Source organism: Telmatherina bonti (assembly GCF_933228915.1).
Source record: "Telmatherina bonti genome assembly, chromosome: 6".
Classification (NCBI taxonomy): Eukaryota; Metazoa; Chordata; class Actinopteri; order Atheriniformes; family Telmatherinidae; genus Telmatherina; species Telmatherina bonti.
This window is the reverse complement of record NC_136624.1, coordinates 30388564-30412397: the sequence shown is the minus strand read 5'-3', so window position 1 is coordinate 30412397 and position 23834 is coordinate 30388564. Positions and strand designations below refer to the sequence as shown.

General features: G+C 41.4%; 1 protein-coding gene across 1 annotated transcript; it reads left to right on the top strand.

Annotated features, from left to right (window-relative positions):
- Positions 1–95: 95 nt before the first annotated feature.
- Positions 96–22586, top strand: wnk2 (WNK lysine deficient protein kinase 2; the record flags this gene model as incomplete). Its single annotated transcript, XM_079242090.1, has 29 exons — positions 96–758; positions 4686–4858; positions 6546–6766; positions 7414–7571; positions 8417–8505; positions 8706–8925; positions 9748–10006; positions 10310–10617; positions 12008–12130; positions 13595–13624; positions 13795–13878; positions 14082–14504; positions 14685–15371; positions 15565–15614; positions 15739–15901; positions 15982–16098; positions 16212–16382; positions 16456–16498; positions 16613–16768; positions 16942–17810; positions 18047–18104; positions 18187–18251; positions 18522–19111; positions 19207–19439; positions 19535–19765; positions 19985–20083; positions 20956–21000; positions 21117–21442; positions 22290–22586. The coding sequence occupies 29 exons, from the start codon at positions 96–98 to the stop codon at positions 22584–22586; spliced, it is 6951 nt and encodes a 2316-aa protein (XP_079098216.1).
- Between the last annotated feature and the right edge of the window lie 1248 nt (positions 22587–23834).

Sequence of the window (23834 nt, the reverse complement as noted above, 5' to 3'; positions counted from 1 at the left end):
AGGTAGGCAGCAAATTCCCACCAGCTGGAGAGAAACGTGCTCACCATCCTCTCCCTGCACCATGTCACCGGTGAGTGTTTAACGTTTTAACGGGGATGAATTCGGCGGAAGATTCAAGCAGAGATCCGCCACTGGGATCCACATTTTCCTCAGCACCTAATCTAGACTCGGATATTAATGCAAATGCCTGCAGGCCTGTGTATGAGAACGGGACGGACCACAATGTCAACATACAAAACTCAGCCCTGCGGGGGGCAAGTGACCCCAGCGCGTACCCCTCTACAGAGTACCAGGGGCCGGTTCGTCGGAGGTTCGTCCGGCGGAGTTTATGGGTGTCAGACCACGAGGAGCAGCCGGTGGACACCCCGGAGTTTGTCAACAGCACTCCGGTGCTCAGCATCGACTTACGGGCCATCGTTGATCGGACCCGGGTTCTGCACGGAACCCGCCTTCAGGAGACTTCGAGCACGGAGAGCCAGGTCGGCCTGAAAGGCAGCACAACGGAGAGCGCGAGCGCATCTGAGGAAAAGGGTGGCAGGGATGAAACAGAGGCCAAGACAGATGTGATGTCCTCTGATGGCACGGGTAAAGCAGGGAGCGACGAGAATGAAGAGGAGCCAGGTATGAAGGCTGTGTCCACCTCACCTGGGGGTCGTTTCCTGAAGTTCGACATTGAACTGGGGAGAGGGTCCTTCAAGACCGTCTACAAAGGTCTTGACACCGACACCTGGGTGGAAGTGGCTTGGTGTGAACTGCAGGTGGGTTTAGCCTCATTAAACACAGGCTGCATGGTTTGATATTGTTGCTTTTTCGAGCTGATGAACAACCTGTTGCTCTGAGTTCGTGGTTCTCACAAACACAATTCAAGTGCAACTTTAGTCAGATGAAGCTGAAACATTAAAAAAAAAAAAAAAAAAAGTTACAGTATTATTCATGCAGTTTCCCTAAACACCCTGATCTGTTGCCTTCCAGCCTTGGGAACTCTGATATTTATGGATTATTGCAAACTCTGACAATTATTTTCAGATTCTCAAGAAACAAAAGATGTGGGGTGAAACTGATCTTTGATTAGCAATTACAGGCCTGTCTGTTGGATGGTTCCCTGCTGAAAAAGAAAGAACCCACACAGGAACATAATTTTAATATTTAAAAAAAAAATTATTTTAGTATGAGTGCCCAGTTTTCAAAAGCTTTTCTTAATGTAATTTATAGTCTGAACTTTTAAATCGACATAAATATCAGAGCTATTTAAAAAAAAACAAACTCGCTTTTCTCCATCTTCTCATTACGCCACCATAAACTTATAGCCGAACTCAACTGAAGCAGTTCTGCTTTTGTAACTAAACCATGTCAGCAGATGATCTTAACAACATTACTTCTATTAATTAGTCAGAATAAAAAAAGACAAATCCTACAAAGTATTAGATGGGATAATGCACAGTACATATAGCTTCAGTGTGTGACAGCTTTCTGCATCACTAATCTGAGTATGTGGTAATCTAATAATCATTTTAGATGCTATCCATGTGATACAGAGATTAGTCTGTAGACAGACCTGTGGACTAGGGCAGCCCTTTCAGGGCTCTAATTGTGATAAGCCTGTTCAGTCTGTTCAGAGCAAATGTCTGGACAGAAGATGGCACATCAAAAGGAAGTAAGATGTGGCTTTTAGAACTTGTTTGGTAAATATAGCATGACCTTTGTTTTCCAGCAAAATCATTATACTATTTGTTGCGTTGTTTCGTAAAATATGGCTTTTACTTATGGACATATGTGATCATCTACAGTTTTCACAGGGCCCAGAACTGATGCTGCATTTACATTAAATGATAATTATAATCATAAAAAATATTCATAAACCATAAGGAATTATTTGTTAGTTTTAGTGCAGCCCCATTAAAGTAAAAACATAAATAAACACCTTTTTTTTTGTAGCAGTCAGGATAGCTGTGTCAGGCCCCTGGGAATAATTGACAAAAATAGAAAGCCCATTCAATCAGTTTCAGACATCCAGTAGAATTAAATCACTGTTACATTGTGCTTATCTCACAGGTCCTTCTGGCAATGATATGTGTTTAGTTTACAGTAAGGGAAGCGATTAAAATTTGGTTGGTTTTTAGGGACAAACAACTTGAGATATGGTATGCAGTCTGGCTCATACATGAAACCGCAATAAATCCTTCTAGAAGTCAACCTCCAGCGCCATATCCGCTCAGTGGAAGACACAGTCCCGGACATGGTTATGCGTAATTTATAATCTTCAAGTGATATCACATGTTTTCTATTTTTGTAGCTTGAATTGCCCTTGTTTAAATGTTGGATAAATATTCAATTTACAAATACTTCTTAGTGAATAAAAGAGTTTATTTTTAAGTATTTTATTTATCTGTAAAGAAAGAAAGCGATTACTGGGGTTATTTTTAAAACACTTCTACATTATTAACTGAATGCCAGAAAGGACAATAATGTATTCTGAATAAAAAAAATATATGTAGGTTGCTAGTCATCACGCACAGCAATCTACACGGCAAGTGTGCAGCATGTGAGCTGCATCTGTGTGTCGTCTGAGCAGGTTCTTAGGGGAGATCTAGTGATGATTCAACCATTCTGTCCCTGGAGATGAGGCCGTGCCCTTCAAAGCTTCTGTGCCTGTGTGGCTTGCTCACAAAAAAGCTGCTGTAACACCAGTGCTCTGGCTTTACTGTCTGTTTATTGTGTGTGTGTGTGTGTGTGTGTGTGTGTGTGTGTGTGTGTGTGTGTGTGTGTGTGTGTGTGTGTGTGTGTGTGTGTGTGTGTTTAGTGGAAGGACTAAGGATGAGACAGCAGAAAATTTGAGTCAGATTTGAAGAAGACATGGTTGCCCTGGTGTGAATGCAGATCCAGCAGCTATTTTTTAACTTATTCATCTGCTTAAATGATGATCAGACATCTGCAGAGCGAGTTTATCCCAAAAATACAAGCTCACGATTCAATAAAATACCAAAATACTACACCAGTTATAGACCCGTCTTAAAGTTGTGAAGTAATATTTATCTTGTCTGATGACTAAGTAATGAATTGTAAACAGGATTTAAATCCCAGTAGTGTTAACCACACACACACACACACACACACACACACACACACACACACACACACACACACACACACACACACACACACACACACATATATATATATATATATATATATATATATATATATATATATATATATATATATATATATATATATCTGGAGAAGGATTTTTGCTGATGCAGCCCTCTGCACCAAGACACAGCTGAGAGAGGGAGACAGTGAGTTCAGCTAAGGACAGTGTAGAACATGTACTATATGATCCACTGCAACTCCTCATTCTTATTTTAACGGTGGCGTTTTGTCCTCAACACATTGCATTTGACATCGATGTGTGCTATGAATGTACTTTCTTACTCAGTTCCCTTTATTCAGCATCTCGGTACATCATAGTTCACGCTGACACGCCCTGCTTGGTATCTTGTATAATCTGTATGCGAACAACAACGCTGAACAACAGGTACATAAAGATAAGCCTATTGTAAGTATATTCATGTTTAGTATGAATTCCAATCATATAGGAGGCCAAAATGGCAGCGTGCCGTGTAAGATGCATTAGAGCCTGCTCTGTACAGGTCATCATGGGCGGTGAGTGAAATCTGATTCCTCAGTATCAGTCAGTAGTCAACACTATAAGCAGAGCATGAACTTATTGTGCGTCCCCGTCATTTAAAGCATAACGTGCAACCTAGTTGTCTCCATTTGAAATGTGCCCACAAGGTTGTCATATGAGAAAATCCAAAGGTCACATAAGTTTTTTTTTTTTTTTTTTTTTTGTCATGGCTGTAGCTATTGGGTTATATCTGCTCTGCTGACTGGAGAGAAACAGAAATGTAGGGATTGTTTGCTATCAGCTGCTTTACTATTTATACAACACTTCATGGAAGGCAGGGCCCAAAATATTGATCTAGTATTTACAGATCTGCTCAAACTTGTATAGAAGCTAAAGCTAGTTTGTCTTGATGCAGTTTGGATATTTTATTTTTTTTTTAAAAAAAGGAAAAAAAATATGTTCAATGTTTCCAGTTTTATGATAGAAATAAAAGTATTCAGCAGGAGCTTAAGGGATTTTTTAAAATTTTATTTTACAAAATAAGACATGATATAATTTCATGCTTGTCTATAAAGACAAAGGTATATTTCTGTGTCACAACACCAAAATGAAACAGGGCATTTACTCATCTGTCTTCTGAAAATGTAATAATTCCACTCTTGCGTCTGAGCTGTTTTAGTTTTGTGTTTTATACACAGTGGTGAAACAAAAAGTTAATGGGACAGACCCCCATGTTTATCATTCAAAATGCCAAAGCTGTTTTCACTCCAAACAAGAGCCTGAGGCAACAGAGCCCCGCTCCTGAAGCAAGGAGACTGCTAAAATGAGGTCAAAAAGGATATTTTTTTTCTTTTGGAAAAAGAAAAACTCAGAGAAAATAAGAAAATGCTAAAAATAATAACAGTTGATTCTCTTCTTGTTGCTTCACCACTGATCAAACTTGTTAAATTTGATATATTTGTCTCTCCTCCAGCTTCTCTGGTGAAAAGGCTTAATCAGCAGTAATTAAAAAGACCGAATGTTTTAGAAATTCATCCTTTTGTTTTATTTTCCAAAGGAACGGAAGCTATCCAGAGCTGAGAGGCAGAGGTTCAAGGAAGAGGCAGAGATGCTCAAGGCTCTCCAGCACCCCAACATCGTGCGATTTTATGACTTCTGGGAATCACCAGTGAAAGGGAAAAAGTGCATCGTTCTGGTGACGGAGTTAATGACCTCAGGGACACTTAAAACGTGAGTGTCAATGGGACAGTATGTCTTGAATGTAACTTTTATGTCGTCCTTATTCAACCTTATATTTGACTGTGATACAAGAACATTACTAAAAACTGAATTGACATGACAGGATGTATTGAGCACTAATTTCAGGCGATCTGTGTGGGATATAGCAGGCGGGGCTCTTAAGGTGGTCCACTGGAAGGCATTGCCTTCAGAGCTTCACAGCTTTACCAATTTAAACACACATCTCCCAGTCTCTGGCCTGGGGTCCTGGCTGGCATCGCTGCTGAGTGCCTGCAGCTGCCCAGAGGTGCTCATGATGCTACACCTTGGAAAAAGGAGAGGGGGAAGGAAAGGAAGGGGTGGGACAAACTGCTACTTGAGTGGCATGTAATCCCCAGGTGACCCAGTGAATGTGTGTATCTGCATGAGTATCGATTTAAAAACACAGGTGAAGGGGGATTATGTCTTTATTCTGGTATGGATGGACAAAATGGATGAGGTGGAAGTGTGCGTGGTTGTGTGTTGATGTAGCTTTGTGGGGCTTGCTGCCCTCTGGACCACTTCGGCTGCTCCCTGTAAGGTTGATTGAATCTGTTGTAGGGGTCTGGAGTGGTGGGTTGAGTCGGCAGCATGGCGTGGGAGGAATTGGTTGAATGGGGAGGGATTGAGGTGGGATGAGATGGGTTTGTAGCGGCCCTCCTCTGCCTCCTTCCTTGTGGGTGGGCAGCTGACCGTTCCTGTGGTGGGCTGTCTCACTTCTGTAATCTGTAGTGCCGGCTAGTGGACCAGGGTTTGGGGTTCTCTTTGTTTTGCCTCTGATCCTTGGGGGGGGGGAGCATGGTTGCATTTGCATGATCCTTCAACACAACTCACCCCTACTATTTTGTACACAAACCTACACACACCCACACCACTGCACACATGCACACATATGCCCACACACACACATATCTGTTGCTGTTGGGTTTGTTATTCATAGTTTGTACAGTTTCTCTTCCCACAAGTGTTCCTGATTATTGTCTGTTGTGTTTTCTTAGTTCCCTTCGGATGTTTACTCCGTCTTTACAGGAGTAGAAGCTGGTTGCCTGTTTCTGTTTAGGTTTGATGGTAGTCGTTGAGATTCTTTTCTAGCTTTCCTTTCACTTTCTTTTTCATATCTCATCTCTTCCCTTCTCTCGTCTGCCCATCTTCTTCTTTATGCTGTAACTCTGGTTCGGTCTATTATATTGGTTATATGCTAAACTTGGCATGAAACAAATTTTTTAAAAAGTCTAAAATAAAATAAGAGTAAAGAACAACATTTAAGATTCAAGGGGAGCTCAATATTCAAAAGGTTCCTCTTGATAAAGTTACTTTGTGTGGCACAATATGACAGCAGCCCATCATTCTGCTATCATGATGCTGGACAGGACAAGGAAAAAAAAACCAGTACAAATTTTAAGCAGTCAATATAAGTGAATTCGTTTGAGAATAAAACTATTACTGGATTCGTGCTAAGGCTGTTTCTGGGCGTCTGATGCTCAGACAGCAGGCCTGCACATCAACAAAGAAACAGCTTAATGAAAACATTTTCCTCCCAAAGGTTGTGTGTGGGCAAACTTAAAGATGGGAATTTAACCAGTTATTTTTCATTGTGTTAAGGAAAGCAACCTGATGTATGTGGAAACAACTCTACTGTGATGTATTTCTTACCCTGCAGGTATCTGAAGCGCTTTAAGGTCATGAAGCCAAAAGTCCTCAGGAGTTGGTGCAGACAGATTCTTAAAGGCCTCCACTTTCTTCACACAAGGACACCTCCGATCATCCACAGAGACCTAAAGTGTGACAACATCTTCATCACTGGTCCTACGGGTTCTGTTAAAATTGGCGACCTGGGCCTAGCAACACTGAAGAGGGCTTCCTTTGCTAAAAGTGTTATCGGTCAGTCATCATATTTTTGTAACATGATATAAATATTCTTGACAAAATATTCTTTTGAAACCCTGCAGCAACAGCTGTCTGGGCTCTTGGGGACAACCGAAACAAGCAACCAGTGAAAGCAGAAATTATGTTTCATGCAAAACAGTTAATTTAATATACAGATAATAAATCAACACAAAGTTTTTTGTCTTCATATAAGAAAATGTGTCTGTTCTAATGGGAGTGGTCACTTCTAGATAGTTAGTACCCCTATAGCCCACCAGTGATCACTAAATAGATTATTGAATGTGATATGATAGAAACCAACATGCAAACTGACAAAACTCAATAATACTAAGTCTCAGTAATACTTTCTTCCCGCAGATATTCAGTTTTTTGCTATTTTCCCTAAAATAAGCATTTTTAGTGTTAGGAAGTATTTTAAACTTTATAAATGTTCATAAAGTTAAAAAAGTCTTCAAAAACAAATTTCACCTCAAATTATCTTAAAGTGAGTGACAGATTATCTTAAAGTGAGTGACCAGATTTAGATCACAATAAAACATGAATGGTTAATTTACTATATTAATCCAATTTAAATGGTTTTGAATACTAATGAATATCTGTAAATATGTAAATCATCAATTTCTTTGGTATGAATTTTTCAGGAACTCCAGAGTTCATGGCGCCAGAGATGTATGAAGAGCACTACGATGAGGCTGTGGATGTCTACGCCTTTGGGATGTGTATGTTGGAAATGGCCACCTCGGAATATCCCTATGCAGAGTGTCAAAACGCTGCTCAGATCTACCGCAAAGTCACCAGTGTGAGTTTTTTTTAGACTGTTAGAACCCACCATCATTATTAGGAACTTCAAAGTACAGTTATATTAAATAATAACATTCCTTGTTGCAAGTTTATATTATCACGCATGCCTGATTTTAATTTTCATTTTATTGCTACTATGTGAAATGAAGGTTGCATTTGTGAGTAATTCAGTGGCAGCTTTATGTAAATGTTTTTAATTCTCACTCTTCCCATCATTCAATACCTTGCATTGAGAAGTCCCAATGGTCATTTATTTTAAAAAATGTTGAAACACAGAGCTATATTTTGTTAAATAAGTCATCCTTAAATTCTAACATGAAGCATGTTAAAATGGACAATAAAAACAGACTTTACAGTGAGATCTGTGGTGACCTTAAACAGCTGCCACTGTGGTTTAAATGAATGATAACAATTTTAACACTAAACTCATTCAGCTGTTGAAAGAGGCTCCTTTGGCTAAACTGCTAAATGGTTGTTAAAATGCTAGATGTAAACCCTCCAAAATTGATGAAAGTCATGAATATAAATATTTTAAACAATGTTAAATGTCTGTTTGCTAAGACTTTCATGCTACTCAGCTGCAGTATTAAATTCTTCTGTGGTGCATTTTATTAAACTTCTGTGAGAAGACATTTTTATCTCTTCCTGAGGTCCAAAATTCCACTTGCACAGTAACCTCATTTTATTTCCCACAGCAGAAACGTTTGGAATAAAATATTATGTTGAAAGTAATTAATATTATTTTGGCACTGCAGTCTTTTGCTCCCAGTCATGGTCTACTGTAATTGAGGCTGTTGTAAACGTGTCAGTTTGTGAGTTGAGACAAGCTGATTTGCTTTTCAGGGCGTGAAACCTGCCAGCTATAGCAAAGTCAGTGACCCAGAAATAAAGGAAATAATCGGGGAATGCATCTGTCATAGGTGGGAAGAAAGGTGAGTGGTTTTGTCTTGGATTATGATGCCTTCTTTATGCAGGTTGCAGAGAATGATCCTTAAAATGTTGCAGGGTTTTCTTTCTGCTGCTGCAGACTCATGTTAATACAGTTGTTTGGTTTGAATACTCCATTTTGCTTTGCAGCGTTGTTGTATCCTCTGATACAGAGCAGTAGCTGTTGTTTGTGTATTTTCTGCAGGTACTCCATCAAGGACCTCCTGAATCATGCCTACTTTGCAGAGGACACAGGTGTAAGGGTGGAGCTTAATGAGGAGGATGATGGAAAAAAATCATCTATTGCTCTAAAGCTGTGGGTTGAAGATCCTAAGAAGCTGAAGGGGAAATACAAAGACACCGGTGCCATTGAGTTTACCTTTGACTTGGTGAACGAAGTTCCCGAAGTGGTTGCTCAAGAAATGGTAAATGTATATAAAATAAACAGTTTCTGAAGAAAAATATCATAAAGAGAAATATCAAACAGCTGTTTATGTTCCCTTTGACCATATGGTCATGACGTCATCACTGACTGGGTGACAGCTAGAAATTTTTTAAGAAGGTGTTGCAAACACTAACAGTTTCCTTTCTTTCTTGTTTCTGAAGTCCCACTGTTGATTTTTTTTTTTTTATTTATTGTTCTTCACATTTTATTGAGTGGTGAGACTGAATCTAGCATTTAATTGCATCTTTTCCATACTCAGCCATTACCATTGAATATACATATTTGTTATTGCAGTTGTCAGCTGAAATCAGTTAAGACAACCTCTTTGAGAAAAACAATCCACATCTTATCTGTAAAGATTTTCAAACTGCAAGAAGCCAAAGCAATGATGTGTATCACTTCATGATAATCAATTAGATAACTGATATGGATGTGAATTTAATATTAGCCTAACTTGTTGTTCATATGTGCCTATTTTTCATCTGATTTCTATCACAAATAATCTTGTGTGTAAATCCATATTCACTGGTAACGATACAGCCATTTTTTCCTTTTATTACTTCTGATATAAATATGATCTGGTCAGTTGTTTTGCAGGTTGGTGCCTGTAATGACAGTCTTAAGGTGTATATTGTATTTTTTAACTGGAGCAACTTATAAGTTAATCTTTGCCTTTCCATACAGACTGGTGTAAACAAGCCAGTGGTTCAGAAAATAAATTTGATTTACTGTACGGAGATATTTAGTTTCATCCTGGAAGTATTTTATGTCTGATCTGATGCATGTATTTTGTGTCCTGCAGGTTGAATCGGGATTTTTCTTGGAGTGCGATGTAAAGATTGTTGGCAAGTCAATCAGAGACCGTGTGGCTCTAATCAAATGGAGGAGGGAGCGAACTGTCTCCACAAATGGAAACAGTGATGTAGCTGTGAAGAAGATGCAGCAGAGCCTGCTGCAGGTACCCGGTACCAGCGCACCCCAGAGAGTCACGCTGGCCTCAACAGATTATGAGGACCAAGAGACTCTCATCTGCACTGTGCCTGTCACCACATCTGCCACATGTAAGAATTTAAAAGTGCAATAAATCCTGAAACTACTGTTTAAAGCATCTCTTCTATGATTTAAGCAGATTACATAGACCATATCTTAAATTGTTATTTGTGGAGCTGACAGAAAGAAACACTGGGGGTGGCTGAAGTGTCTGAGTAGCTAATTAAAGTAATCACACAGCATCACTCAGAATATAAATTCCACTTACATGTTTCATCACAGTGTCTGTCTCACACTGTCCTACTATGTTGTTTATCATCCCTGCAGAGGTTCTGGTGGTGAATTGTTTTGTTTTACTCACTCTGTCATTACAGCTGATAGTGGCGTGAGCTCCTCCATGCAATTAGATGATCTAAACAATCAGCAGAACGGCACCTACCAGTCGCTTCCAGAGCCCATTTCCACAGCTCATATGGTCTGCAGTCCTCCTGCGCAGACTGAACACCATTTGCAGTCGGGAGCCTACCAGCAACCCACAGCACAAGTCTCACAAGAAAACTACTCTCATGCATCTACGCAATTACACCAGGGAGCCTACCAGCAAACCACAGGTCAACTGCATCCTGGGGCTTTTCAACAGCCTGCAGTACAAATGCACCAGGGGCCTTATCAGTGTCCAGCAGTGAGTACATGCAGCCTTATTTCTACAGCAGCTTCATTTCTTTTCACTTTCTTTCTCTGTTCCAACTATTTTTTCTGTTATATCTAATTTTCTATTTTCTTTTTTGTATCGACAACCTGTTCAGCGTCACAACAGTGATCCTTTTGTATGCCATGAGACTCCGTTCATCACTGAGAGTATGATGTGTCTTAGGCGTGGCAGCGCCTCATTGGTTGAGACGTTTCAATGTAGGAAACACTCTCTGATTAAGACAAAGAATCAAGATCCCTGCCTGTGTCCGTTTCAAGATAACTCAGCTGCAGATTACCTGCACTCAAAGGCTGTTCAGAAGCCCTCATTATTATCTCCTCTCTTACCTCGGCATCAACACTCTCCTCATGACTCAGCAATTCATTGTGATTCACCTTACCTTCCCCTGAAATTACAACCTCCCTCAGAGGTCCATCTGAGTGTGCCACGCAGTCCACAGCCCCACCGTCACCGCTGTAAAGCTTGCATGTCTCTCCTCAAGGACAGGACAAAGGGAGGCGGATCACTAGGCCACACACACAAACGCACTTTTTCTGCATCCACCCAAACTCCTCCAAGCTTACCCACATCTCCTCATCTGCCGAGGTCTTCTCCAGCCACTCTGCCTTCTGTAATAGCCTCATCTTCTGCTCCGTCACCAAACAGTCAGCCGCCCACGGCGACATCACCTTCCCACTTTTCCACACCCTCAGTGATGTTCCCTCGGAGCGTGTATGAAGGTGGAGATCTCAGCCTTCTCAACTACTGCCTCCATCACATTGTCAGTCGCAGGACCAGCTCGCCCACCCTATCTGATAGGGGCTGTGCCAATCATGCAATGCACAGCCCCGCAGCAATAAAAGGCACTAGTTCTTCCTTAACTGAGCCTTTAGACAAGAGTCTGACCATGGATGTCCCTTTCTGGTGTACTCCAAGTCCGGACAGGAATCTGCTGCTATCGCCGCTCAACACTGAAAGCAGACCAGATACACTGGTAGGTTAGAGAAGGAGACTTCATGTAGACCTGATATGGCTCAGCAGCAGCAACCAATTCTACCAGCTGCTTCTCCCCTTTTAACAACCAGCCTGGTCCTTCTTTTCCATTTCTAGTTCAGCTTGCTTCCTTTATACATTGCCTTACAATGAACTAGATGCCTGAGTGACAGTGTATTGATGCTGCAAGTTACCTTTTCCATTTTAACTTCCAGCAGGGAATGGTGCCAACCACTAAAAACATCCCTTTATTCTTTCTTACTAGTGACAACTCCTGCTTTGAAGTGCAAAATCTTGAACTTGATTTGCTGCCGCAGATACAAAGCTGTCATATGATGTCTAAGGATCACAGTTTAATAAAGGTGGTATCTTCTTGGTTTTTTGACAGACATTTTCTGCTCCGGCAACACCAGGCCCAACTGTACATCCGAGTAGACAGACGGCACAGAGCTTCCCAGCTGCAGCTCCAACTCTACAGACACAGTTTACTGCTCAGCCCAGCCAGGAGCAGGTACCGCATGCATCTAACAGTGACAGGCCCTTGGCCACAACTACAGAAAAATACAGAAAAGACTATTACAAAGCAAATATTTTAAAGCAATCCGATGCAGTTCAGCCAGGCAATCTTTTATAAATACAAATCCTTTTGGATGGCTCATCTCAGCAAAATGCCATCCTGTTTCCAAAGAAGTTAAGGCACTTTGTAAAATGTGGATAAAAATAAAACATCGACATTGATACAATGAAATTGGATTAAGTCAGATTGATGTTTGGGGAGTTTGGAGGCTAGATGAGCACCTCAGATTTTTTTGTAGGGTCCACTGCTGTCATGTAAAGCGGTGGTTGTCAAAATTTTTTAGCTGTAACCCAAAATGGCATTTATTGGTGTTTCTGATTAATTGTGTGAAATATCAAGTAGGCCATCTCGGAGCCTTCCTCTTAATGTAAGGCTGGGAAACTTTCAAAATCTTTTTAAATAAGGAGGATAAGGTGTTTTTGGTGGTTTTGATTCACTACTCTGACAAGGTAATGTAGAATTCTGGGACTGCATTTGTGGAAACCCATTTGGCTAGATATATGCTTCGGGGCGTCTTTAGGGTGGGCATTTTGGGACATTTTGACATCCAAATTGGCTTCCCATATACATAAACGGCAAAAAACATATTTTGACATTTTTTCAATTTTTTTTTTTTTTTTTTTTTTGCGTCTTTGCCAGTGACCATTTGGATTCAGAAAGAAGTCAAAAGACATCTTTGGCAGTCATTGAGTTAATGGGGCACTCATAGAAATACTTGGAAATTTACCTTTTCAACAATAAAAGGTGTTTTTATTATATTGGAGTATATAACAGGACTATTTTAGTTCTAAAATAACAGAAGCTTGTAGTTAGTAGTCAGTAGCTACAGTTTTCTTCAGATTTTTTGCTAAATACTGATCTCATTGAAATAGCTGAGCTCTATCCTGATCTTGGGTGGTTATGGAGAACTCAGTGTGGTTCTATGATTTCATGGACTAGCATTCAGAGGCATTTTTTTTTATGTCTGATGAAGTAACCAAATATGGTCATTTGCCCAATAAAAGGTTAATTTAGACAGCCCTGGTAAAAATCCAAAAATTATTTGATAAATGTAGGCTATATATTTTCTAAAATTACCTGGCAACCCCTGAAATGATCTCATGACCCCGATGGGGGTGTACTATCCCCATTTTGAGAACCACTGATATAGAGGACTTTTATTGCCATGTAGGAGACGTTGCAGTAGGAAGTAAATGTAAAATTAGTACCTAAATGCTAAGATGCAGATTATCTCTAAATAACATTCCATTGCTTCAAAGTAAGCATTGCTACTCTATTTTAATCTCAATGTTTTTTAATATGTGACTCGTCACTGTTTTTGAGACACTATATGTGTGTGCATGAGAATTCTCATATTATGGTTTATGCTTCCTTCCTTCTTGTCCTTCCTCCCTTCAGCCCCAGCTCCCATCTGCTGTCCCACTTCAGGTAGGGCAGCATACTCCAAAACACACACAATTATAAGCTGTCTACTTCTTGTGTCACTGTGGATTATTTTGAACCAGTAAAACACAAAATGTGTTTGTTGTTTGTTCTTCAAAATGCCAACGTGAAAAAAATGAAAAACCTTAGAAATAATGTTTGATTTTGTTTCATAGCAGTCTTCTTCTGACCAGTCTGCATCACACCTGAGTCCTCCTGATGTGCTTCCTCAGCTCCTGCCCCTGCAGATCAGCACACAGGTAGGCTGTGGGAGCATTGGTGACAAAAACAGACTAAACGTATGATTTGGTTAACAACAAAACCAAACAAACAAACAAAAAGGAAAAATGTTAATGGGCACAAAGTTGCAGGACTGAGTTATACACGAGGGTCTTTGGGAATGTTGTATCTATCCACTGGCTGTCTTTGTTCATTTTATTTCATTTTCCCTTTTCTTTCCCAGTTTCCCTCACCATATCCTGTTGTTCAAACAGGGAACCACATGCCCCCCAAATTTTCCCCAACTCCTCTGCTGTCTGTCTACAGCAGCAGTGACACTCCTATGTCTAGCTCCTACTACTCACCTTCACCTCACCTTCCCTCCCTTCCTCTCACTCCTTACACTGTCCTGACATCTGTACCTTCCCTCGGCACCCCTCAGACTCCTCTCTCCACACCCCAGCATGTGCCCAGTATGACACTCCCTGTTCCAATTCTTGCCATGGCCATATCCCCTGCAGTGCCACAACAGCAGGGTGGCCTTCCCACATCTCAGTCAAACCTTGGTAGTTTCCATTCCACCCATGCCTTGCCTCTCTCTCAGGTGCAACCCACCCCATTCCCCGCCCCCAATCCTGAGCAGGAATTGGCTGAACAGCCTGTCCAGGTGAATATGCCACTCACTTTTCACTGTAATGATTCGGTCTTGAGAAGTCTGTAGTAAGGTGGTAATGTGTCCGTGCGGTTGATGTAATGCATGCAGGGCATGCGAGTCAAGATTCAGAGGTAAACGGTTAAACTGAGAAGCATCTGCTTAAACGTGTTGTTTGTAATGTTCTTGTTACAGATGATTGCTCCACACGGAAATCTGGGAGATATTCAACTTTTGGCTACAGCTCCACCTGTTTTGCCTGCTAGTCAGACGCCACTCTGGGGAAGCAGAGCAGATAAAGAAACTACTGCAGCTGGTCTGGCCATTTCTATCGATCCTACTTCGCCACCGGCTTCAGTCCCAACCTCAGCCTCAATCTCAGTTTCAGCCTCTGACCAAGTTGACACTCGAGCGCCAACACAGACTCCAAGTTTGGTGCAAGCACAAAATCAACCTTCTGCCCCAGTATCGGCTCAAACTGCAGCTATGTCTCAGACACCAGCCCCAACGCTTCTTAAAGCCCCAAATTCAATCCCAATACAAGCATCAACAACAGTTCAAACTCCCAGCTCAGCCCCATTTCATGCACCAGTATCTGGATCAGGTCTCATTGTTGAACTAACAATGGTCTCTTCTGTTAGCTCAGATGCATTATCTGCCACAAGTAAACCCCAAATCTCCAGCCCATGCCCAATACCTGTCACCCTGCCAGCACCAGTTCAGTGTGCAGCTCCTGTCACAGCTACAGCCGCAGCTCCAGTTCTGCAGTCTGCTGGCATCCAGACAACAGGCTCAGCGCCTGAGTGTGTCAGTCTGGCTACAACTCAGCAAAACCTAGAGACATCTGCCTCTAGCACCCTTCAAAAAGAGCCCTGTATAGAGGTAGGGATAAAGCCACACTGTGTGCTTTTTTTTCCCTGTAATACTGATTTATGATTACAAGCAAATCCCTAAAAAGCAGAACTTAGTAGGAAAACAAAGAAACAAATACCAACCCACATCACATTAGGTACAAACTCAAACCTTTACCAATGACCTCTCAGTGTTTAATACCCGGCTGTTTTTGTGTTTTCAGGATGTGTTTCATGATAAACCGTTGTCATTATCCAGTTTTGCCTATGACAGGTGTGTATCCAGTTTTTCACAGATTTTATTTGTTTTAGTCTGTTTGTCTGTGTTAAATTTCGTACCCTGAAAATAAAAAGCCACTCTAAAGGCAATAAAAAGATTTAATATTTTCTTTTAATAGCGTCAACTCTGATGTAGCATCTGGAAAGGAAGCAAGTGACGGCTACGAAAGTTTTGCTACTGGGGGCAAGGTGGATGGAAAACACAGGAAACACCACCGCAAATCTGCCCGTACACGTTCCAGGCAGGAAAAGACCAGCAAACCCAAACTGAGCATGCTCAATGTGAGTCATGAAGTAAAAATAATATCCTTAAAGTTCTTATCTCTAAGTGTATTGACTGCTGCCCTTTCACCCTCTCCAAGGTGTGTAACACTGGTGATAAAATGGTTGAATGTCAACTAGAAACACACAACCACAAAATGGTGACATTTAAATTTGATCTGGATGGCGATGCTCCAGAGGAGATCGCCACTTACATGGTCAGTTTAATTCTTTCCGAATGTACTTTTTTTGTCTTATTTAATTGGCCTTTTTTAAGTTTATAAATGTATTTACATATAATTTAAACATCTTCACAACTAAATGTCTACAGGTAGAGAATGGCTTTATCCTTCTATTAGAGAAAGAGATCTTCATTGACCAGCTGAAGGACATTGTGGACAAAGCTGAAGATATGCTGAATGAAGACATAGAGGGTGAAAGCCACACAACACTAAGTTGTAGTCCTCTACAAGGCCAGACATCTGAGAGCGCAGCTGGAGAGGTATGAACAAATTGGGCAAATATAAAGATGCATAAGCAGAGGACAAGGCTCACATTTAAAAATCCCTCCACAGACTCACCAGCCTGGAGCACCTCAGCCTGTCTATCAGCAAAACGGTAACAAAATATTATGTTGATAAAACATGTCCATATGCATGTCTGATGAATCCTTTCTGCATTCACACTGACTCATGGACTTTTATGGCTCTTTTCTGAACTTGTGAATCACAGTTCTTCACACAGGAAAGAGATGGTTCATAATCTGCCCTGTGGAGGAGACACCCACATCCAGTCAGGAGACACCCTCTGATGGGACAGCGACGCAGTCTCCTGGGAGCTCAGCCACCACCCAGCCTGGTGACAGTGTCACTGCAAGGCCCTCTAGAGGTGACTGCCTCTACATAACAATGTCAGCATGATATCTGGCAGCTGAACTGAACAACAGCTCTGTCTGGTGGTAGCTGAATGAAATACTTCTTTAGCTCTGCAGGTAGCTGAATGATGACCTCAAACATGTTGAATATTCCAGCTTTTTTTTTTTTCTTTTCATCATCTTGCAGAGGAGGGATCATCCTCTACGATGTCCGGTGGAAGTGGAGGATTCTATGACGTTTATGGATTTTGCAGTCCTCCTATAACATCCAACACAGACCCGCTCATGTTGGCCACTCTGTCACCTCCTGTATCTGCACCCCCGACTCTACAGTCAATGTCATCAGTGGAGCCTACAGGCAACTTATTGCAGCATAGTGTTCACCAAGCTCAGCCGGCCAGAGCTCAGGCACTGCCCCCATCATCTCCACATACAACTTTCCCTGTGGAAGATTCCCAGGAATCCCCTCTGGGCTCCATCTCTCCTATACATGCAGCTCAGCAGATGCCTGATTTACCACGTCCTGTTTCTATTGTTGATGAGGTGCCTTGCTGTCCTCTGGTCATGCCCCTGTCTTTAGATGTGAGCACATCACAGGCTGGGTCTCCTCTCACTCCTCTTCCCCTTCAGGAGCCAGGTTCAGCCAAAGAGCCACCTTCTGTCTCCTATACACCGGCAGCTCGCGGCGAGCGGCCGCAGCAGCCTGTGGTTCTTCATCAGCCTTTTTCCACTGTGGGAGGGGCCAAAGTGTCCTCACTACCCCAGAGCCCAGCACCATCCCAACATGGTGCAGGGCCCAGTGAGTCGGATGGTGAAGGACGGCTGGGCCGTGGGGGCTTTGTCGACAGCACTATTAAAACTCTGGATGAAAAACTAAGGAATTTACTCTACCAGGAATATGCTCCTATGTATCCATCAGGCGGCACCGCAGAGACACCAGGATCTGGCACAGAGTACATCCAGTCTCCCCCTGGCCCAGACAGTGCTACGGGAGGGTCAGGAAACAGCACACCAGGGCCCATAGGGGAGGGACGCTACAGGACAGGAGAACAGCTGGTATGTACAATAACACTGTCTGCACAAGATTACATCTTTTGATGTGCTTCGCTGAGCTGCATGTGATTTTAATGCAAAAGCATTTATTTTAGAAGCTTAAAAGATTATTAAAAGAAGTGCTCCGCCTAGCTTCAATGAAACTATTTTGTTGAATGTCCCAGAGATCATTAATAGCTGCTACTTTACTTCTTACTTGTCTTATTGTTGTTAATCTCTTATCCTGTCACATCCATAAGCCTCAAATCCCAGAGAGAATGGACAGTTTGAGCACACTGAGTGACTCAGCAGTATGCGGTATGTATAGCATGACACGACTGGCATCAATCGGTTTCCATTGGTTAGTTTCTTATTCCCTGTTCTGGAAATGTTCCTGTAGCTTCTTTATCAAGAAGGAACTTCCCTCACTCTACCTCCTGCTCTGGAACAAGAGGGCGATTTAAGGTATGAAACAGATATAGTTTACACAGGAAAGCCCAGATTTCCTTTTCCTGGCTGCTTCTTCTTCTTTATGCATAATTGATTATTTAGATATTTATCATTTGACCTTGTATATTTTGAACATTTTAAACTAACATTTCAGAAAAAAACAACAAAAATAATCCTGAAGTGGAAACCACTGTTTGAGCTGCCCTGTATTTAGTTATCCAAACCATTTGCTGCTACAGATGCAACATGGTGTGTAAATGTTCATCCCTTCCTTGTTTTCTGTAGCTCGTCTCTGTCCCTCCTGACGTAACCAACAGACGAGATGTGAAGCAAAGAAGCTGGAGCAGCGCCGCCTCGCCCGCACATCCTGTGGAATACAATGAAGAGCGTGCGCAGGCAGAAACCATGACGACCCCCACCACAATTGGTCGTTTCTCTGTGATGAGCACTGAGGATGACATTACACAGAGAACCCGTTGCAGCCGTTACTCTGCCCCACCTGATTTCTACCTGGACACACCTCCTTCCATGGCAAAGCAGGGATCCCTGCCTCGCGCTCTGACCTCCAACTCTGTCCCTGTGGATGTCACGGTCCATGCTCGCTTCCTCTCCTCAGACTCCGGAGCAGAGAGCAGCCCTGCCAAGCTGGCTCCTGCCACACCATCTAAACACCATCGGTCTGAGCGCAGAGGAAGTGATCTCATGAAGAGGGCGGTGGCCTTTCTTCGTCGCACCGGTCGCAGCAGCAGTGTGCAGAGCTCCGACTCACCAAGTAGGCATGGAGGCGTGCACGGCTCAGCCTATGCCAGCAGCGATAATGACTCAGAGATGGAGGACTCTGACATACAAAGAGAGCTACAGAGGCTCAGAGAGAAGTGAAGTTGACCTTTTGCCTTATAGTTGCTGTTCATGAGACATTTTGTCCTTTAGCTGATAAATGACCATTGTATGCCTGCCTTTATCCTTGCAGACATTTGAGGGAGATCTCCGAGCTGCAGGCCCATCAGCGGGGGGAAGTGGAGCTGCTGTACCGCAGACTTGGCAAAGTCCCTCCCCCAGGCCTTGGTTTCTCACATGGTGCACCACATACAAATCGTAGAAAGAGGTCCAGCAAGCACAGACTGAAGCCAGGAAAACTTCTCAGCCCTTTAGTTCAGCAGTTTAGGAACGTCACAACAAAAACAAGTGACTCCAGTAGATCCAGTGAGTTCCTTTTCTGTGAATTCTGGAGCAGTAGAATTCATGTCTTCAGCCATGGTGGATGTTAACACCCATCCTATGCATCTATGTGTGTTCAGGTGCTGCTGCAGCTGCAGGTGAGCCCACAGTGAGTTTAAATGGTTCTCCAGCCAAAACATCTTTCCACACTCACAGCAGAGCACGATCGTGCACCAGCCACCTCCCCAGCTCAACCTCAGAGTCTGTGCAGACCCAGCAGCCCTGCTCTCTCAAAGGCTCTTTGTCTTCTGATAATATTTACGCCGGACTACATGGAGCCGGTGCAGGCACACAAGTTCCCCTTGGACAAGGTAACACCTGCAACACACACCAGAATGGCAAGGATAGTATTGTTATTGTTGTTGTTATTAAAAGCAAAAGAAAACAGTTTTAATGGGGTTTTTTTGTTCGTTTGTTTGAGTGAGTGTGTGTGTGTGTGTGTTTGTTTTTTTGTTGAATACCTTGGGGTATTTTAGTGTGGGCTCCTCTTACCCTGTCGTCTCTTCTTCCCTTGATTTGCTCCTCTACAGGCTGGTCTAATTACCCTCAACCATCTGAGAGAATGACCTACAAATCCAGTAGCAAGCCACGAGCTAGATTTCTCAGTGGGCCTGTGTCTTTGTCTATCTGTTTGTATCTCTTCTCTTCCTGCATAGCTTCATTTTTTTTTGTTTTTCACATAGATCTACTTCAGATCTTATTTTTCTTTCTTTTCCAAACTATTTTCCTGCTCCACTTCTGGCTTTTCTTTTGCTTGGTCTCATCTTTGTGACACTTGCCTTCTTACAGTATTTATTTTACACAGACATTTGACGTTGCTTATTCAAACCTCTGAGGAGTTGTTTATTTTCTAGAATCAACACTTTAAATCAATATTTTTCTATTTTAGAGATTATTTGAAAGGTTGTTTACAAACATGATTCACAAATTTGAAAAGATTTGCTCCAAAGTTGCACCAAACTTTTACCCAGTGTAATAATAATAATAATAATAATAATAATGATAATAATAGTAATAAATCATTTCTACTTGTTATTGTTTATTGGGTCTTTGCAATGTTTCTGAATGTTTGAGGTTTGGATAATCAAGTTTCCGTTTGGTGGCAATGAGCATTTTAAAGGTATTTAATTTAACAGTTTCTACTTTGCACTAGATTTTTGTGACTTATCTTCTTTGCTTCATATACTGTATGAGCCTTTGCATGGCAAATGCATCATAACTAAATCATCATACTGCAATTGTTCACTTTTCCACTTCTTTTTCTGCTTTTCATCTCTGTTTCTTATGTATTTTAGAAATGCACAGTGAAACAGCACTCACATGCATGATATTCCTAATATATCCATTGTCATGTTTAAGGAGTCTGATGGCTTTCTTTAACCATTTGTAAATGTGATGTTGTGATAGAAATATCTTTGTTTGCAGTGCATCCCGTCCTGAATACTACTGCCTGCTAATGGGGACAGAAATTTATATTAAGCGCTTATTTTTTATCTTGCAGGGTCAACTTTGAAGCGTTTATGTCTTGGTAAAGAGCGAGGCAGCAGTATGTAGTACTACGCTATCTCAACATGCATGCATTTATTATTATCTTACCTTTATCAGTCTAGTCAGCTTTATTGCTTGTGCGGTCATGTTGTGTGTTTGTGTGTGTATTCTCAGGATCTGGAGCTTCAGCATCAGGAGCTGTAAATCAATCTCAGCAAATACAGAGTGGTGTCACACCTCCTCCTCCTCAGCCTGTGATGGGTTTGGCTCAAGCTCAGGCTAATAATAGCAACAACAAGACTGGCACATACTGTGGTACTCCCATGAGCTCTAATGAAAATAACCCGCCTGAAGACTTTCAGCGATTGATGGATGACTGGGCCCAAGAGGTTTTAATTGTCACCCACCGGCCACGTACCAACACTCTGACTATCCGTGGACAGCAGCTGTGGGATCAGGATGTGCCTCCATCACTTGAGCAGTCTGCTAGTGCTTCAGATGTGAGTTTTGTGGTTGTTCTCTAACAATTTACGATACACGACCCTGTTTCCAAAAAGCCTGGGAGACTTCAAATGAAACAATACCAAAGATTCAACATTTGCTTGAACAATTTGATAACAGCATATTTTTAATACTGTAAGGGAACATTTTATCTAAAAAAAAAAAAACACGGGCAAGTAAATAATTTGATAAAAGCTCATTTTTAAAAATTAGTATGTAAGTAAGTATAAGAGGTATCACCTGGAATGCTAATGGGAAGGACAAAGTAATACACATCTGTGAATGATAATATTATGAACAAAGAATGTACAGGCTTTTGTGAGATGCTGCCATTTAACACATTTAGTTTTCAGAGGATGATTAGCTTATTTCAGCTAGATAAAACCGAACCACATTTTGAACACGTTACCAGTGTGACTCTGTAGTGGGAAAGACCAGCAGAAATTTTAGATCAAAGAATAACTGAAACATTTAACTGTAAAAACTACAAATGTTCCCTCTAATTAAAACATTTATAGTGTGTTGTGAAAATAATACACAATTATAAACATGCTACTGTACCAAAAAGTGTTACTTGGAAATCAAAATGAATTTATTTTACCAGATAATAATAGGCCCTATTGCTTAATATGGCCACTTATTATTAGATCATTAGAATAAATGTTTATTTATTTATCATTTTTCTTTTTTTTATTAGAATAAATGCCGGTTTTCAATGCTTTTTAAATCTTATGCTTTCTGTACATTTTGCTTTCCAACACTGTTTCCCTGTAAACTGAGTTGTTTATCTTCATTGGGAATAAGTGCTTTGTGTTCAGTTTAGCTGACTTTGTCTAACATTTTCAGGCATCATCTTGGACAGCCACAGGTGTAGAATCTCACACTCTGTCAGCACCATGGCCGGACAGCCCAACAGTGATGGCCAGCCCACCTCCTGTTACCCATCACATTTATCCTCTCCAGTCTCCTGCTCGGTTCAGAGCCTTTTCCACTCCCCTCTCTTTTAACCAGTGGCCTGGGTTCATTTTCCCCATCCCTTCAGGAGTCTTTGCCTTTCCTCATGTGCCCCTAGCCCAGGATGCCAACAACCCAAATCCACCGTCGTCACATCAGCTGACTGACCCTAAAGCAAGGACTCTCTAATAGAATTGTGTCTTCCAACTGTTACCAAAAAGATACCCTGTTATAGCTGTAGTCGATCTAATGTGCATAGCCTACAGTGCATATATTTAACCAGCATGTATGTAACCACATGTACATACTCTCCATTCTTGAGATTTATGCCATTTGTTTAATTTGTGTTGACATACCTCATTTCCATTTTGTAGTGTATAATCCTTGGAAGAGGGACTATTAAAAGTGTGTAAAGTAAACAGCCAGGATAGAGTAAAGGAAATTGGATGTGCTTTACCATTCACTGAATGTACATAATGTACTGTTAATTTATTTTCTGTATGTACAAAAAGCTGATGTTTGTGATGCTCATGTCACCACTGTATACAAGCTGCCGTATGTACATATGACATCTTGTTAGTCTGTACATAGCCCCTGTGTTTGTACAGCCAACATTAGATGATCCATAGGTTGGGGCTGCAGCGATGTGTCTTAATGCAACAACTTATTAGCTACCATCATGCCATCACTGTGAAGACTTGACCTCCTGGTCATTAGGACCTGTTGCTTTCTCTGCTCTCTCTTCTCAGTTTAAGGACAGGTTTCATTCTTCATTCTATGAAATGCTTCCAGCACAAGCGCTTGAAATATCCTTAAGAGATTCGAATGAACTTGAATTTAATCCTCAGGTGCAAAAACACCTGGGAGAGTGCCTTGAATCGCAGTTGCAGTTTTCTGAAGAAAAGCATTTAAAGTGGAAAACACATAATCTACATATAAATGGCTTAATTGTTTTAAAGTGAAAGTGGATTGGCACATAATTTATTCATTAGCAAAGCATAGCTTGACACAAAAGCAAGAAATTTAGAAAATAAAAAAGGAGACAATTCAATAATGAATTAGGTGTAACACTTGTAGTCAACTTTTCCTTGCGCACTAAGGCTACATTGATCGTGCCACCACCTGCACCACTGCCTGCATAACAACACTGAATGTTCACAGGTTGATGTGGTGAGCCACAGGGGGATGTTTGCATAGAAGCCACATTACAAGGAGGGCTGAAGGACTCAACACACAAGTCAAGGTCATAATCATCCCATACCTCTACTAATGCAAACTGTAGCTTTACATATTGTTGCCTTTGTGGATTTTTGAGAGATTGTGTGGTAAATGTTGATGAAATGATGATGATGATAAAGAATGTATGGGGCAAGTCACTTGGAAACCACATCTGCTTGACATGGTATTTGTACAAATGTAGGTTTTTCAAGTTAGTTA